Raw genomic sequence first — 16,295 nt, 5'->3', positions numbered from 1 at the left:
TGGTCTCTTTTAGCTCGGTTAAGATCATAATATGTCTGGGAGAATTCTCAATCTTTAAAGTCATTGGATATGTAGAAGTCGTCAGTCAAATGCAAATGAACTTGCTGTAGATTCTTAAAAATGTTTCACCACCACTCCCAGGCAATTCACCTATGTAGGGTTGTTAACATACAGCAAGGAATACACAGGCCCTTACACTAGAGCCACAAAACACCCACTGAACAAGTGCATGGCCCCAACATGGGAGGTCCAACTCCTTGGGTCAAGAGGCAGCAGTCTACCTACATGTAAAGGACATCTTTGATGACAACAACGTACACATTTTGGACAGAGAAGACAACGGACAAAACAACAAGCCCAACAAGACCAACAAGACTAAGAGTTTACAGCCATGCTAGTGGCTCTGTGAGGCTATACTTAGGCACTTACGCAGTTCTTTGGGATAAATGTTAATGCTAGCATGGCAACAAAATTCTAACAAAGGGATGTATGGCAGGTATATTTACCCTGTTCAACTTAGTTTAACATGTTAATATGCTCACATGTGTTAATTAGCAATACACACATAACAGCTGAGGCTGATGGTAATGTCATTAGTTTTGCAAATATTTGGTTCTAGTATTGGACAAAATTTGACCTAATGGAAGATGATGGCATCAGAGGAAATGTTAAAGGTTCACCAAAGTTATTACAATTCATTCTGCAGGGAACATAAAAGTCTGTAGCAAATTTCATGGCAATCCATTCAAGAATTGTCATTCAAAATCAAAAATGTAAACCTTGTGGTTGTGCTAGAGGGAAGTTAAGTGATGTACCAAGTCTGCAGGATACATTCACTGGGGTACATAAATGTCTGTACAAAAAGTCATGACAATCCATCTAATAGTTGTTGAGATATTTCTGTCTCAGATATTTCAAAATGGTAGACCAACCAAACAAGTGACCGACTGACAGACATTTGAATGGAACCTCTAAATAACATCCTGGGGCCGCCCAGAAATCAAGACTCAAAAGTCAATCAGCAGTGCAACCTGGGGAAGTTGAGAAAGGTTCAACCACTGACTGTAAAAAAAATGGAAGAAGCTTTCGGGTATGAAAAGTGAATGCAAAAGTGCCTTAAACCTGCCTTAAATTGTGCATGTTTTGGTTTCTTTGTTATTTTTGTTAAAGAACTTGAAACAGATTGGAGGAAAACCGATCATCACTTTTCCGACTCTCTACACTTCCTTTGGTCACATCCTACGCACCTGCCTGACAAAAGAGGTGTGCAAAAAGCTTTCCTACGTTGCACCGATTCTCTACACAAAAACTTTAACAAACTACCGGGACTTAAATGAGAAAAATGTGAAAAGAAACACATCCCTTTTTAAATTAACTACTTTGTTGTGCTTCAATGTCCTCTTTTGTTACTTCTCCAAGCATACCCCTTCTAAACAGATTTCTGCAGTTCAAACAACTCGGAATTGTAGTTGAGAACGTCAGTTAATAACGTCCCACGTATTAAAAAAAAATTCCGGGTTTAAATCGGGCTCGGGCTCATAATTACAGTTAATGTGTCGGGCCGGGTTTGAGTTTTTGGGCCCGATCTAAGCTCTACCTGACAGCCATGTCACCTAACGAACCCACATGTGAGCTCAGTGACTCCCACAGCCATTTTCCACTGGACAGTCCAAATGCCTTCCCACTTCCACAGGATTGATTACAGTGTTGTGTAATATCAATATGTGAGTTAGTGTGTTTCCTTCCTTGGCTCTGACCTGTGTATGGGTTGCAGGACACCCCTGCTTCTTTCATTTGGTCACAGTTGTGTTGGTCCCAGATGTCATGAGGACACTCCTCCAGAGAGAGTTCATTGCCTGAACACTCAACCCCATCCAGGAAGATGGGACCCGCACTCTGGCCAGGGTGGGCCCTTGTCCACGCCTTGGCCACGCCCCTGTTAGTCAGGACAAAAAAAACACCACATTTATGTTTACTGTAGCACAGAGGTTCTTAACCTTTTTGAGTCGCGACCCCCCAGAACAATGAAGTTGGTGTTCGCGACCCCCCACCCCCGTAAACAACGAGAGAGAGCTGCAAACCGCTGTAAACAGCTGTTTCTACACACCTCCCCCTGCAGATTTCAACGAATTTTTGTGAATGCTCTGATTAGTACATGTAAAAACAATGCTTTGCTTTAATGACAGTTTAGTTTTAGTTTTAGCTGCTAGCACCTAGCCTTGTCCAATGTGCTCCAGGCTCTGTGGATTTATTTATTTATTTTTTTAATTGTTGGGCATTTCTGCCTTTATTGGATAGGAAAGCTGAGACATTAAAAGGGAGAGAGAGGGGGAAGACACGCAGGAAAACCATCACAGGTCGGATTCGAACGCTGGACCTTCTGCATCGAGGAATAAACCTCTGCATATGTGCACCCACTCTACCAACTGAGCTAACCGGCCACGGCTCTGAGGATTTTTGATGTGTTTGTGATTTGTTCTCTCCCCCGACCCACCTTCAGACCCCTTTCTGTGTTCCAGGACCTACTGATTTACAAATTTACAAAGCTCTGAATATACCACATGAACTATACCAAACTCAAAAAACCATTCCCCAGTCTAGAATATGTTATTTCATTTTTTTTTCTCCCCAACTATCTGGCGACCCCCAGAAATTTTCTTCAAGACATTTGAGAACCACTGCTGTAGCATATAGTCAATTACAAAATAAAGTATGTCTTATATTAATACTATGAGGATGAATGCTATCATGTGGGGCTATGTGCACTTCATATGTAGTCTACAATACTATATTTAATACTGTATGTTGTTGCACCTGGTGTTTTGACTCAGTCAGCATTGTGGGATGCATATTTACAGTATGTTAGGATGCCAAATAGGGCATGAAATTGGCACCCGCCCACCTGCCAAACTTTTGTGATTGGCGGGTGAAACTGTCAATCTACCTGCCACGTTGGCGGGTAGCCATTGAGAATTGAGTGATTCAGACACCTATCGGTAAGCAGGGTACGCGGTTGCTTACGGGCCTGGTCCAATCAGGGGCCCGCATCACTGGAAGACATTGATTGACAGCCGGGGCCCCCTATCGCATTTTCAATACTCACACAATCCCAGCAGTCCTACGTGCAGCCACTGACCAAGCGGGAGTGAGAACGGGTAAAGTTAATTTCCTAGTTTCTGATATGAAGACGAGACGTGTGTGTGACTCGAACATCTAACATTTACCAACAAAACGTACAGCGAAAGACCGTCAAAACATTTCAGACCGTCCTGCCAACCTGTATACATTTTAACATCAATGTACGCTGTCACTGAAGCTGCTGCTGTTTCAATACTGTCGGCTCTCTGCAGCGGGCAGGGCTGCTCCGTTTCCCCCGCGACTGACACGCACACACAATCACACACAAACACACACACACACACACACAATCACACGCAAACACACGCACAGACACACACACAATCACACACAAACGCACATGGTGGATGCAGGAAAAAACGCAGATGAGACCTACAGGATGACCTAAATTGAGGACAGCTACTCTCGTTATTGTAAGTGTAATGATAAGTTAAAGTCCAATCATAGACTGTATATAGTCTATGAGTCCAATAAGTACTTTATTAAACCGTATGAATGTGTGTCCCAGGCCAGGATAGGAAATTAACTAACAATGTAAAGATCAACAAGCCACTGACAATGACAGATATGTTCATATTTGATTCATTCAATACATTCTAATTTTGTGTCTTAAATCCACCAGCCTTTTTCATATTTTACCAACATTTGCAGCATCCTGAGCCTTTTTGGTAAGGTTCCTAGGAAATCTCAGCCCCGAGTAATGAATTAATAGTAATAAGTATTATTCTCCCCAAAACAAGTTTCCTTTTTATTCCTTTTTTTATTTTTAAGAACTATACAAAAAAAATTATTGTGTTATGGTGCACATTCACCAGTGTTTTGTTGTTGTTGTGGTGGCGTAGGCTACTCCTGATTTTGTCAGTCATCTCATCTCTTATATGCAGTGGCGTAACGAGCCAACACCGGGCCCCTATGCAGGATTATCAAGGCGGGCCCCCCTACTACAGCACGTGATGACGGCGCAATGTCCACGAGTAGGCTACCATCAATAGGACAGGATAGGATCATAGAGACACAGCAATTCCTGTTTTTCACCTTTATGACACAAAAAAAAAAAACTGGCTGGTAAAAAGTCCCTGTGGCAGGTGGATTTAAAAATCCACCTGCCACAGTGGCTGGTGGTCAAAAAAGTTAACTTCATACCCTGATGCCAAATATACAGTAAATCTAATCTTATTACGTTGACACTACAACAAACTCTTAAAGTGCTCATATTATACTCATTTTCAGGTTCATAATTGTATTTAGAGGTTGTACCAGAATAGGTTTACATGGTTTAATTTTCAAAAAACACCATATTTTTGTTGTACTGCACATTGCTGCAGCTCCTCTTTTCACCCTGTGTGTTGAGCTCTCTGTTTTAGCTACAGAGTGAGACCTCTCACTTCTGTTCCATCTTTGTTGGGAGTCGCACATGCGCAGTAAGTACTGCTAGCTTGTCAGTTGCAGAGCATGAGGGAGTGCCATGCTAGCAGCTAGGAGAGCATTATCCCGGAAGTAAAGGCTGGACTACAATAGAGCTGTTTGGAGCAGTTTGTGTTGGAGATGGTAAGTCCCTTTGTGGTGGACTTTGGACTTTTTCACTTTGTAAACCTATAACATGCACAAAAACAGTCCTTACTAAATTTGTACCACTCAGTGGCTGGTTACGTTAAGGAGTTAACCTTGAACGACTCATGAAGAAAGTGGTCAGTATGATTGATTCAGAGATATTTATGAACTAATCATTACCTAATGATTATTAATATAGTATCTCCTGGTTTGTTCTCTAGGCACTCCTACTACGTAGTCCTCGAACCAGTTATCCAGGAATTACTCATTCATGATTAATTAGTCTCGCTTTGCCAGACCTTCCTCCACAACGCTGCGGAGGAAGGTCTGGCTAGTCCACACAGCATTCTGGGATGGGAGAAAAACGTGCTCTGGTTTATTGGCATTTCTTTTAACCAATCACAATCGTCTTGGGCGGAGCTCCGGATGGAGCCAAAGTGCCTCTGCTAAATAGCCTCTGGAAGGAACTTGTTTTGGTGGAACATGTGTACGTTCAAAAGTAGTTTTAGTCGTGCAACAGAAAACTCAGATTGGACAGATAGTCTAGCTAGCTGTCTGGATTTACCTTGCAGAGATCTGAGGAGCAGTTAACCATAGTCCGGCCAAAAAGAGTGAAATCTGGCAAAAATTTCGGTGGCAACGGAACAATCCCGGAAGTAGAACGTCGTAGATATAGACTAGGATATTCCTGATTCATTCCTCACTTGTTCCGTAGTAACTACTGACATTTTTGTGTACCGCTTGTTGTAAAGTGTTACCATTTATTCTATTCATCTTTTGTACACTGCTCTCAGAGTAGTTTTGCCACAATATATTGATATTGATACATGAAGTTATTCATCGGCACTTGTGTTGGTAGGCAGGTAGACTGTCTACACTTTTAAAGCTATAGTGCGTAGTTTGTGTCGCCCCCATGAGGAATTCTAAGTAATGACAACAAAACTGTCGGCGTGTCCACATGATACAAGCCTTTCGTCATCGCCCCCCCCCTCATCCATGCAGTTGCTAGTAGCCAAGGAGGACACAGAGGATTAAAAAAACATGATGGACTCTTCAGAAGAGGTCATTATCTTCACTCGAGTTTCTGCGTGGGAAAGTCACCAGACGCCACAATCTTCTGAACATAGTCATACTGAGAAATCCAGAGAGAGTTGTGTGGCGCTGATAGTCTTAATTAGCTTTGCAGCAACTCATTTGGCAAAGGCTTGAATGTAACGGACGTTCATTAATATAAAAATGTTACGCACCAAAGCTTTAAACTGAAAGGGATTTCCCTCAGAAGACATGCCAATAGTTTGCTCTTGACATTATTGGTGTAGCAGTAGCATAGCAGTTGTGTCTTACCCCAGGCCCAACTGTCGGCACACCACCTCAGCATCAGTGTCATCCCACCGGTCATTGCAGATTGTTCCCCATTTACCATCACGGTACAACTCGACGCGCCCCTCAAAGTCCTCCAGGCCTCCCACCAGCCTCAAAGGGATGCCAGTGCCTGAGAAACAAAAGGTAAAACTTAAACCAATAATACACATATTATTTTTGGATAGGTTGAATTTTCTAAAAAAGGTTATTTGATTTGGGAGAAATGTGAAATCGGCAAATTTCTGTTGTCCTATTCAGCCGTAACGTTTGAAGATATATAGTTGTACAGGAGTGGAGGTCCGACCTATCTGACATCTCTCCTGTGCTTATTTTCTGTCCTGTTTTGTTTGCTAACGTCTTTGATAAACCAAATCTAGCGTTAGGAAGAGCAACATCTCTCCGCCAGTCAGACTGACTGCTAGTTTGGGTGGTGTCATTTTCTTTAGTCTTTGGCCCAACAGGTAAATTAGCTCTCCAAGCTAACGTTAGTCAAAGTGTTGACACAGGAAAGCATCAAACATGCATTTTAGATGAAGGAGATGAGAGTAGGCTATATCCCAGCCCAGTCTCATGGCAGTTCGTGAAATGGTCACGTTATTGAATCTATTGATTTGTGTACTGAACACGTTAATGTCGTTATTTTCGCGTGGTGAGCACAAATTTTTAAGTAAAGTATTTCAATGGGAAGCATATTTCGTGATCACAGAACGATTACGGTAGCGAGTAGTATTGATAAGGCGAAAATCCGCGTAGGGTGGTTGGTTGGGGTGGTGGATGGGTCAAACAACACAGGACTTTCACCCCGGAGACTGGAGATCGCATCCTGCGTGTTGCAGTTCCTTTCCGCGTTATTCTCTTCCTAATGTGGTATATTGAAATTCTATAACTTTCTATACACTTTGACTTAAAAGTTGGTATAAGGAGGATGCATGAACTTTACTCTACATTCACTGAGAACATCTGGAAATTGTTAACATGAGTAGAGGTCCCCCAAGACAGAAGAGACCTTTGTTGGAGTTGTGCCAGATAACAGGCATTGACTAACCACAACCGTCCCGTTGTTGTCGGCATCTCCTGCGTGTGATGGTTACTTTCCCCGTTCTTCTTTTCCTAACCACAACCTTTCCCCGTTCTTCTTTTCTTAACCACAACCGTCCCATTGTTGTGGCCGACGTGTGGCGTTTCATGTCCCCATTGCGGCGTGCCACAGAGACCGCGGATCGTGTCCCTGCGCCCAGGGATCGCGAACCGCGTGTGGCGGTCCGTCCTGTTGTTTTCGCCGGTGTGTGGCATTTCATTTCCCCGTTGTGGCGTTTCATTTCCCCGTTGTTGCGTCCCCCAGAGCAGCCCAGTGTCATGGCAGTTCGTGAAATGGTCACGTTCGAAAATCGTGACCTGTACACAAAATAAACGAGAAAATAGTGACCTGTACACAAATCAATTAATCAAAATAACGTGACCATTTCAAGGAACAGGCATGAGACCGGGTTGCATATCCAGTTGTTCCTCTTCCCAGTTTGCTTAGCATGGTTAAATTGTATGCAGGGACGCAGGAGCAGGGGTGTAGTGCAACAGGTGTTGTGCCAAAAAGTGATTGACTGCCATTAACTGATTGCTGTGCGCGGGAGCGCGTGCAGCATGTTAAGGCTGTATCGCCCAGTTTCTATATGTCTACAGCTGTATTTCTCTGGATCAAACAACCATAACATGCAACTACACTTTCTGTCCGTGGTAATAGCAAAGGTATGTGTTTGTGAAACTTTAACCTTTCTTGTGACAGAATAATTACTTCTTACTTACTACACTATTATGACCACATAAGTGTTTGCTGTTTAAAGTGTAACCAGGGAAAGAGGCAAAGCGCAGCACAGGAACGTTCTGGAATTGGTTGCGGCCATGGTTGCACCTTGAAAGGTTAGCGCCAACTAGGTCAAAGTTGAAATAATTTCAACTTTGAGCGCAGCGCAAAGCGGCAATTCCGAGCGGTGTGTGATGCCAGGTGTAGCGCAGCGCCAGCACTGCTCACTCCATAGGAAATCAATGGAATGGCCCGCGCAGAGTGGTTTTACTAATGTGTAGGCGGCTTTAGCCTAAAATAGTATATATATATATATATATATATATATATATATACATACAGTGGCACTCATAAGTTTATGAACCCATGCTAAAGTTGACTAAAAAAATAATCTTTTGGAAATTGATCTTAATGCCTTAATTAAAAAAATTAGGAGAAATCCAAACTTTAAGGACACCAATTTTCTTTGTGAATGAATAATGTATCGTGAATAAATAAATGTTCTTCCTTCAAATACAGGGGACATAAGTAAGTCCACCCCTATGTTAAATTCCCATAGAGGCAGGCAGATTTTTATTTTTAAAGGCCAGTTATTTCATGGATCCAGGATACTATGCATCATGATAAAGAGATGATAGAGAGATGATTTTAATGGAAAGTACCCCATGCCAATCTATAAGTATGGTGAAGGGTATGTGATGATGTGGGGCTATTTTAATTACATAGGCCAAGGGAACTTTATCAGTTTTTCTGTCTGAAAACGATTTGATTTCCTCCAAGTATATTTGACAGATCATAGCTCACTCATTTTTACCAGTTGAAATACCTTTAAATAGCCAATATAACCCATACCATATAGTTTTTGACTTGCCAAAATGTGATGATGCCTCTCCTTATTGACTGAAAAGTTTTTTTCTGGCTCAAAATGATTTTGAGGGTTATATTAACAAAATCATAATTCAGCAGAGGTAAGGATATGTAGACCAGAAAGGGGGAAATCCCCCCCCCACATTTGGTAATATTTATCAGTGATGTATTGATTTATACAATTTAAGGTGACACCTAGTTCTCACCTTCAGGCTCAGCACAAACCACCCCTGCTTCGTTGCCATGGTTACAGTCGCTGGTGACAAACTTCCTGCTCCGGCACTCCAGCAGGGAATTCTCATTACCACGGCAACCCAGACGCTCATAGTGGAAGACGGAACCTGGGCCGAAGTAGGATTGCCGCAGGGCTGTACCGATCTCACTGCATGGACAGCAGATACACAGAGAGACTCTTCTTTTAAACACACATGAATGCTCCTACCCTCACAGCAAACATCCTACAGGGCAATGGAAAAGTCAGGTTAAAAAGACTTTTAAGTATTTAAAAGAATGGCAGTTACTGTGTCTACTCAAACTAAGCCCAATGCAATGTTGATGTGATTTGATTTTCCCAAAAAAGCAGGATAACCAAGCTTTTCTTCAACATGCATCATGTTGTCTTCACTCTTTATCATGAGTAGAGGCCTGTAGCAGAAAACAAGCCGCCCAAGCTGACAATTCCCTGTTCATGAAGTGGTATCTCCGTAGCTCTTAGCTCCGAAACGTAGTTTTAATCTACCCTAATCTACGGCATAGCTAGAATTGCTAAATGTGTTGGTTTCTTAGCAATGCCATGACCTCTCACTAATGTCACTGAGCAGTAATAACAAGGATTTTTAGTTCCATTCTGAATTTGATATAGAGAGTGTATAAAGATATCAAAACAGGCAAATATGGGACAGTTCAGTTTATCTGTGTAAAAGGTACAAGATTGCCCTCTGAAATGTAGTGAGGCAAAAAAACAAACACGTACAGGTCATTCATAGTTACTGCTAACCAAGTTTGAAATGTATAGGCAGTAATTCAAATTAAATCTGCATCTAAATTCAAAAAAGTCTGATTGGTTGTAGCTTTGTCAGCAGCGACTTCATTGATTTCGACTAGTCGTCTCCATGTGTGTGTTAAGACACGTTTGGCTCTGTGAGACTGCCCTCACCCCAGTCCGAGCTGTCTGCATATGACGCTGGCATCACGGTTGGTCCAGTGTGTATCACATACTGCCCCCCACTGGCCATTCAGATACACCTCCAGGCGCCCGCTATTGCCTGATGACCCCCCCACCAATCTGGCTGCACCTGCAAATGACACACAAGTAAACCTGTTACAATACAGTGAAGAAAAAAAAAAAAGTTATTAGTTTGGTAACCTTAATAATGAGTGCATTGGTCATTGGTCTGTCGACTGTCCGTCCGTCCGAAATTCCATCCATCCATCCATCCATCCATCCATCCATCCAAATATCCATCATCCACAAATCCACAAATCCATCCATCCATCTATCCATCCATCCGCAAATCAACATGTCCATTCACAAATCAATCCATCCATCCATCCATCCATCCATCCACCCACAAATCCATCCATCCATCCATCCATCCATCCATCCATCCATCCATCACCTAGGTTCCCCCCTTCAGCTCACCCTGATGGCAGTCGCAGTAGGCCCAGCCGATGGCACCTGAGCTCTGCCTGAAGAAGCACCAGGGGTTGGCCTCTCGGTCTGGGTTTCGGCAGAAGCTGTGGTCCCCCAGACCTCGGCCTGGGTACTGCTGCATGTAGTCTGGGAAGTCTGTCCACTTCAGGCAGGGGGAACCTGAGTCCGTGTGGGAAACTGAGCCATTATAGTAGCCCAGATCTGTAAAGCCTTCTGAACAGGAGAGGGGAGCTGCAGACACAGATCAGGTCATACACATTACATGAAGAACAGCAAAACAATGAGCTTTAAGATATAAGAAAGAATTATTAAAAACACAAGCGAGATCAAATCTAGTAGGCTGCGTAAGTAACTCTTTACAAACAAATTTTCTCTCATTGAAGAATTTTACCACACAAACAGTGGAACCCAACATTGGTGATTTTTTCGTTTTGTCGAACTTCTTGGTTCAGAGCAAGATTTGGATTTGTAGAGGCAATGTGTCATGTGTTTTGTTTGGGGTTTAGGCGGAATAATTAAGTTCTTCTTTTCTTGACATATTTCTTTTCTCATTGTAGATTTCAGCTGTGCATAGTTAGTTGAGTTTTTTGATTTGGCACCAATGGTGGGTCCTTTGCCCCTTCTAGTGTTTAAGTTGGCCTATCATAAGAACTCACTACAGTAAATGTTGTACATACACTTACTTACACTTATACCAGTATAAAAAAACCTCTTAAAGAAACTGCAGTGTAGGCCTGGGCCAATTGGCGATCAGATCGTATACTGACGACTAAAGGAATGATCGGCAATTGTTTTTTCTCTCACGCCAATGTTAAATTAAACTAAAATGTTATTAAAAAAAATCACTATAATCCCTGAGACTGGTTGATCAGCACGGTGACAAGTGCATTTTAAATCTTTAACTAGAGAATGCAATTTCTGATGTATGTGTGTGTGTGTGTGTGTGTGTGTGTGTGTGTGTGTGTGTGTGTGTGTGTGTGTGTGTCCAACTGCACTAACTAGCGGTAGATGCTAGATGACCCTTGCTGGACGTGTGGACGTCAACACCGACATACTGCGCAGGCGTCAACACTTCGGCTTCAACATGATTTAACAGACTGACTGTAATGGAATAGCGAGCACTTTCTATCATGAAAAATTGCCAACAAAAACTACACAGCCGGACATGTTCCAGCAGGAATATGTGATCCGAAATTGGAGAGAAATTACAACAGACTTTACTGCAGTGTTTACTTTACATACTTTTCGTACACTTCACTGTAACTGTCTTATTCTATTTTAGCTTTGTTGATTCTCTATCCCGTCTAATGAATGTTTTTATTTGATTTACCTGATCGTCTGGGATCAACTAAATGCTCAGCTGCTCAAATGATCACTGCTTTTTAACTCGGAGCATTTCTCCGTTAGGTTCTTTATGTTTTTCTACATTAAGATCCTGAGTATTCACATTTCATTAGTGGGATGAGAAGCAGCTTTCGAACTCCTCCTCGGGTTATGGGAACCTGGAGTGATAGTTAAAAACAAGTTCTATGATGCTGGAGTACATGTTCAACATGCCACATCCATCTGGTGGGCAGATGGTGGTTTAACAAGACAATGCTGAAATCCAGGTGGAGAGACCTAATGGCAACCAGAAGCACTGCCAACTGTAAAACTGATCTATAAAACTGCTTCCTGTGCAGACATTATGAGACTAGTTCACACACAGACAAAAACAACCCTGATTTACTCAAAACAGTCTCCTACAGTCAATCACTCAACATTTGCACATGTAGATTCTTGTAGATTCCAACACAGCTGCCAAGCATAAAATACTAAACAGTCAACTCATCCATATTTCAATGGGAGCATCTGACAGGCATGAAGTCAGTGGGCTTTTGTTTCCATTAGTGGTGGAGGCTCATTGCCATAAATCATGAAGCATGAAAATCAGGTAATCTAAAGGGACTTCACTGCTTTAACTGTGACTGTGAGCTATAGGCACAGGATGGATACACAGGCTGCTGCTGCCGGTGGTGGCAGTAAAACAGTAAACCATACTGGTTTATTGTATACAGACATGCTGTGACTGGAGGACATGATGGCTGATGGGACAGGGAGCGCTGGAAAGAACAACGGACAGAAGGAGCATGAAGGCTACAGTATACTGTCGGCTGCAAGCTAGATTAGACTGTCTGCGAGGGTAGATTATTAGTAATTATGGTATGACTTGTAGGATAAGAACAGAAACGGTTTGATCTGAACAGGGGTTGAGAAAAATAAATAATAAATACATATTAATAATTAAACAATCACAAATCATGTGTGTATGTGCATTGATTTGTGTGTGCTTCTGTTTCTTTTGTCAAAGCACTTTGTAAACCATTCTTTTTAAAGGTGCTATACAAATAAAATGTATTATTATATTATTATATTGAGACCACACATTAATAAAGACTTAAACATAACCCTTACCTGCACTCTGCACAATATTCAAGTGCCCAACCTCAGTGACCTGTGGAAGAAATACCACATCATGGAATAAAAGAGTTTGAAATCATGATTGACAAGCAGAATGCAGAGGAGTTATCAAGCAGCAAACACATGGCACTCATTATACTGCAAGACTTTTACACTGTTTTCATGCCACAGACCCAACTTTGGTCTAAGGCACTGAAGACCCTGGAGCCCATATGACGAGAATTTCCTTCTTTTAATATATATGTTATAGATCTGACTATGCCAATGTTTCCTCAACTATAGTTATGAGCCAGTTTGGGTTAGCCATGTATTAGGACTTTGTCACTACTGAATAAGTCATGTTGTCGGGACCTTTCAAGATTATTTTTTTGGGGCTTTTCCCCTCAGCACATGCGCGCCCACCCCACCCACTGAGCCAACTACATGACACACCTTTCAACTGAGTCCTCATTTAGAGTGGAGAGGTTTATAGGAATTGGGAATGAGCACTAGAAAAAGTCATACAATAGGTTATCTTTAACTGTCTATGCCTGTGAATGTTATAAAGACAAAGAACATATGGAGTTGGAGTTTATATTTATCTATATTTAGGCCAAAAATATGTTTGGCACATGCTAAGCATACAGATGGTCAGCGCATAAGGTGCTATAATATGCTGCATGAGTTGTTGAAGATGTTTCTATACATGCAGTAATATGTTTTGACACGTCTTGCTGAGAAGCTGGGTCTCCATTGTAATCCATTATAACTGTGTTCATACCAATCAGCTTTTCAGAGCCGCCGTTCAAGCCTGCAGGTGTTGAGTGTTTTATGTTTTTGGAGGAGTATTCCTTTAATTTAGTTGATGTAGTGTAAAATGTTGCCGAGGCTCACTGGTGTTAATGCTCCATATTCTTTTTTGTTTTGGTTGCTGCTCTCATTTGGTTGTAATATTGTGGCGAGCTGCATGGAAGGATTCACTCACCCAACACACACACACACACACACACACACACACACACACACAAACCACACACAGGTCTTGTTCATGGTAACCACATTGTAAATTAACAACACTAGTGCACACTAACCCTACCACACGAACACTAAAACCCACATCAAATAAATACACACCCTTTAAAACCATTAAAACACACGTACACTAGAACAGGAACAGTCCATAGAGACAGCGTGCATTTAGGTTCCATCCACACCGGAGGGGAAAAAAATTAATCGCTCTCCATTGACTTTATTATTGCCTAAAGGTGCCTCCTTGTCAATTCCGACTGCTAGCAAACAACAGAAAAATGCCTAAAAGCTGCTGTGTGGTGGGATGCACTTCCAACAGGCTTACAGTAAGAACCCATAACAAAGTTTTCATAAGCTGCCAAACTGAAAAACTGAGCTTTTAGGAAGACAAAAGTAGATACAGGCAGCAAGTGACAGGAAGAATGGGAAAACTGTGGGATCCTGAAACGTTACGTGTGCACTGATATTTGTCTTCACATATGTGTGTACAAGGCAGATTCTGGCCAATATAGTATACCCACTACAGTACACTAGACTATACCACTGTTCACAGGGGACACAAAACATTTCTCAAACTGTGGTTCACTTTACCACGTATCTGCAATGATGTGTTATGAATAAAAAGGAGTGCAGACTTTGACCTGCTGATAATATGAAGCAAACAGACCAGCCACCAATGAAATAAGGCAGACTGTTGTAGTTTTGTTATGTTTTGGAATACTCCAGCACAATGAATCTGAACTGAAACCATGACCTAAAGTGCTGACTCTCAGCTTGAATTGGTTCAATATGAAGCTGTTTGATGTATACTGGGTGAAAAGTGCAGGAATTACAGCCCTGTTACCATGCTCCAACAATGTGGGACTATGTATAAAAATGGGTACATGTCCTACACTGTTCACCCACTATACATGCGAACACCCTCAAACACTCTTTAAGGCTGACAGTCAACCCTTTAAAATACTTACAGACTGCATTGTACACACACACACACACACACACACACACACACACACACACACACACAGATCTGTAGTTTCTGGAAAACACAATTTGAAATGTATGCAACAATGTTGTGTCCTTACTAGAGCTGCAAAGATAAATTGATTTGTTGTCAACTATTAAATTATTTCGATTTGAGTAACTTTTAAAGGAAATAAGTCTTACTTATGTGATTCCAGCTTCTTAAATGTGAATATGTTCTAGTTTCTTCTCTCCTCTGTGACAGTAAACTGAATATCTTTGAGTTGTGGACAAAACAAGACATTTGAGGACGTCATCTTGGGCTTTGGGAAACACTGATTGACATTTTGCACCATTTTTTCTGACATTTTACAGACCAAACAACTAATCCATTATCAAGAACATAATTAAAAGATGAATCGACAATGACAATAATCGTGATTTGCAACCCTCTTTACACACATAACATACCAAAGCTATAAATCATCTACTTACTTATTACTACTGCACTTGTTCCATGTGCATGTCTATAGTCTATTGGTCTTAGGGCGGGGAGGTGTGTGTAGCACAGACTCGTTTCAAAACTTAAATTAGGAGCAATCGTTGCAACAACGACAACCCAGTCAAATATCTGATTCTGAAATGCTTTTATTTGCACATGTTGTTTGGCAGTCCAATCTGTATGACATAGTCAGTAGAAGCTGGAGCTCCGAAAACAAAACTGTAAAGTGAACCAGATCACATCACCAAGTAAATACTCTTCAATATGTTGTTATCTGAGCCTGGCTTAAGACTATAAAGATATGGAGAGAAGGGTAAGGGTTAGGTGGTGAAAGGGTTATAAGGCAGTGGTGTAGTCTACGTGATATGCAGGTATACGCAGTATACCCACTAAGAAAGCTCCAGGATTTCCATATACCCTCTTAAAAATTCCCAATGACACGCAACAACATACTTTCCATTATATTTTTGATATATTTTGAATTGTCATCTGTGTTCTTTTTCTTTGCATAGGCTAAATAAAGATATTTCCACCATAAATTGGTGCAGAAAAGTGTATCTGAATGCAGAAAATGAAGGCGTTGACCCTCAAAATCGTCCTGGGGGAGGACACCCAGACCCCCCAAAATGATATGCCCCCCCTTCCCCAAAGGCAGATTCTTGGCCCGTATATATATAGGCCAATATATATAACTACAGTACATTAGACTACACCACTGTTACAAGGGTTCCCACTGTGCCCTCCCCAGCGCACGGATTTCTTTTCCCCTGCTGAAGCTGCTGCTTTTGGTTGTATTAGCACCCATCTCTGGTTTCACAAGGGATTTATCAACTTTACACGTATGTTCCACTTACAGTATGTTCCACCTATTCATCTGCTGCTGAGTAAGAGTGAGGATCTGACGTGGATCTATCTGTTTAACTTGTTTTAAGTTTGGAACACTGTGTGTAGGATGTTTTCTGCATTATTTGACAGGTCTTATTGCTTCCAGT

The 16,295-nt window shown here is 41.7% G+C and overlaps 1 protein-coding gene across 2 annotated transcripts in view; it reads right to left on the bottom strand.

Moving 5' to 3' along the window:
• si:ch211-51a6.2 (neurotrypsin) overlaps window positions 1-16,295 on the bottom strand; it is a 28,087-nt gene that overhangs the window by 8,300 nt on the left and 3,492 nt on the right. For both annotated transcript variants that reach the window (XM_036002750.1, XM_031324059.2), the window contains exons 2-7: window positions 12,825-12,864; window positions 10,359-10,601; window positions 9,873-10,011; window positions 8,923-9,098; window positions 6,034-6,181; window positions 1,758-1,936 (exon numbers count right to left, since the gene is read on the bottom strand). In XM_036002750.1, the coding sequence (XP_035858643.1) occupies window positions 1,758-1,936; window positions 6,034-6,181; window positions 8,923-9,098; window positions 9,873-10,011; window positions 10,359-10,601; window positions 12,825-12,864 (925 nt within the window). The remainder of the gene's footprint in view (window positions 1-1,757; window positions 1,937-6,033; window positions 6,182-8,922; window positions 9,099-9,872; window positions 10,012-10,358; window positions 10,602-12,824; window positions 12,865-16,295) is intronic.

Source organism: Sander lucioperca, chromosome 7 (assembly GCF_008315115.2).
Source record: "Sander lucioperca isolate FBNREF2018 chromosome 7, SLUC_FBN_1.2, whole genome shotgun sequence".
Taxonomy (NCBI): Eukaryota; Metazoa; Chordata; class Actinopteri; order Perciformes; family Percidae; genus Sander; species Sander lucioperca.
Note: the sequence above shows the minus strand (reverse complement) of the source record. Positions and strands in the feature narration are given on the sequence as shown.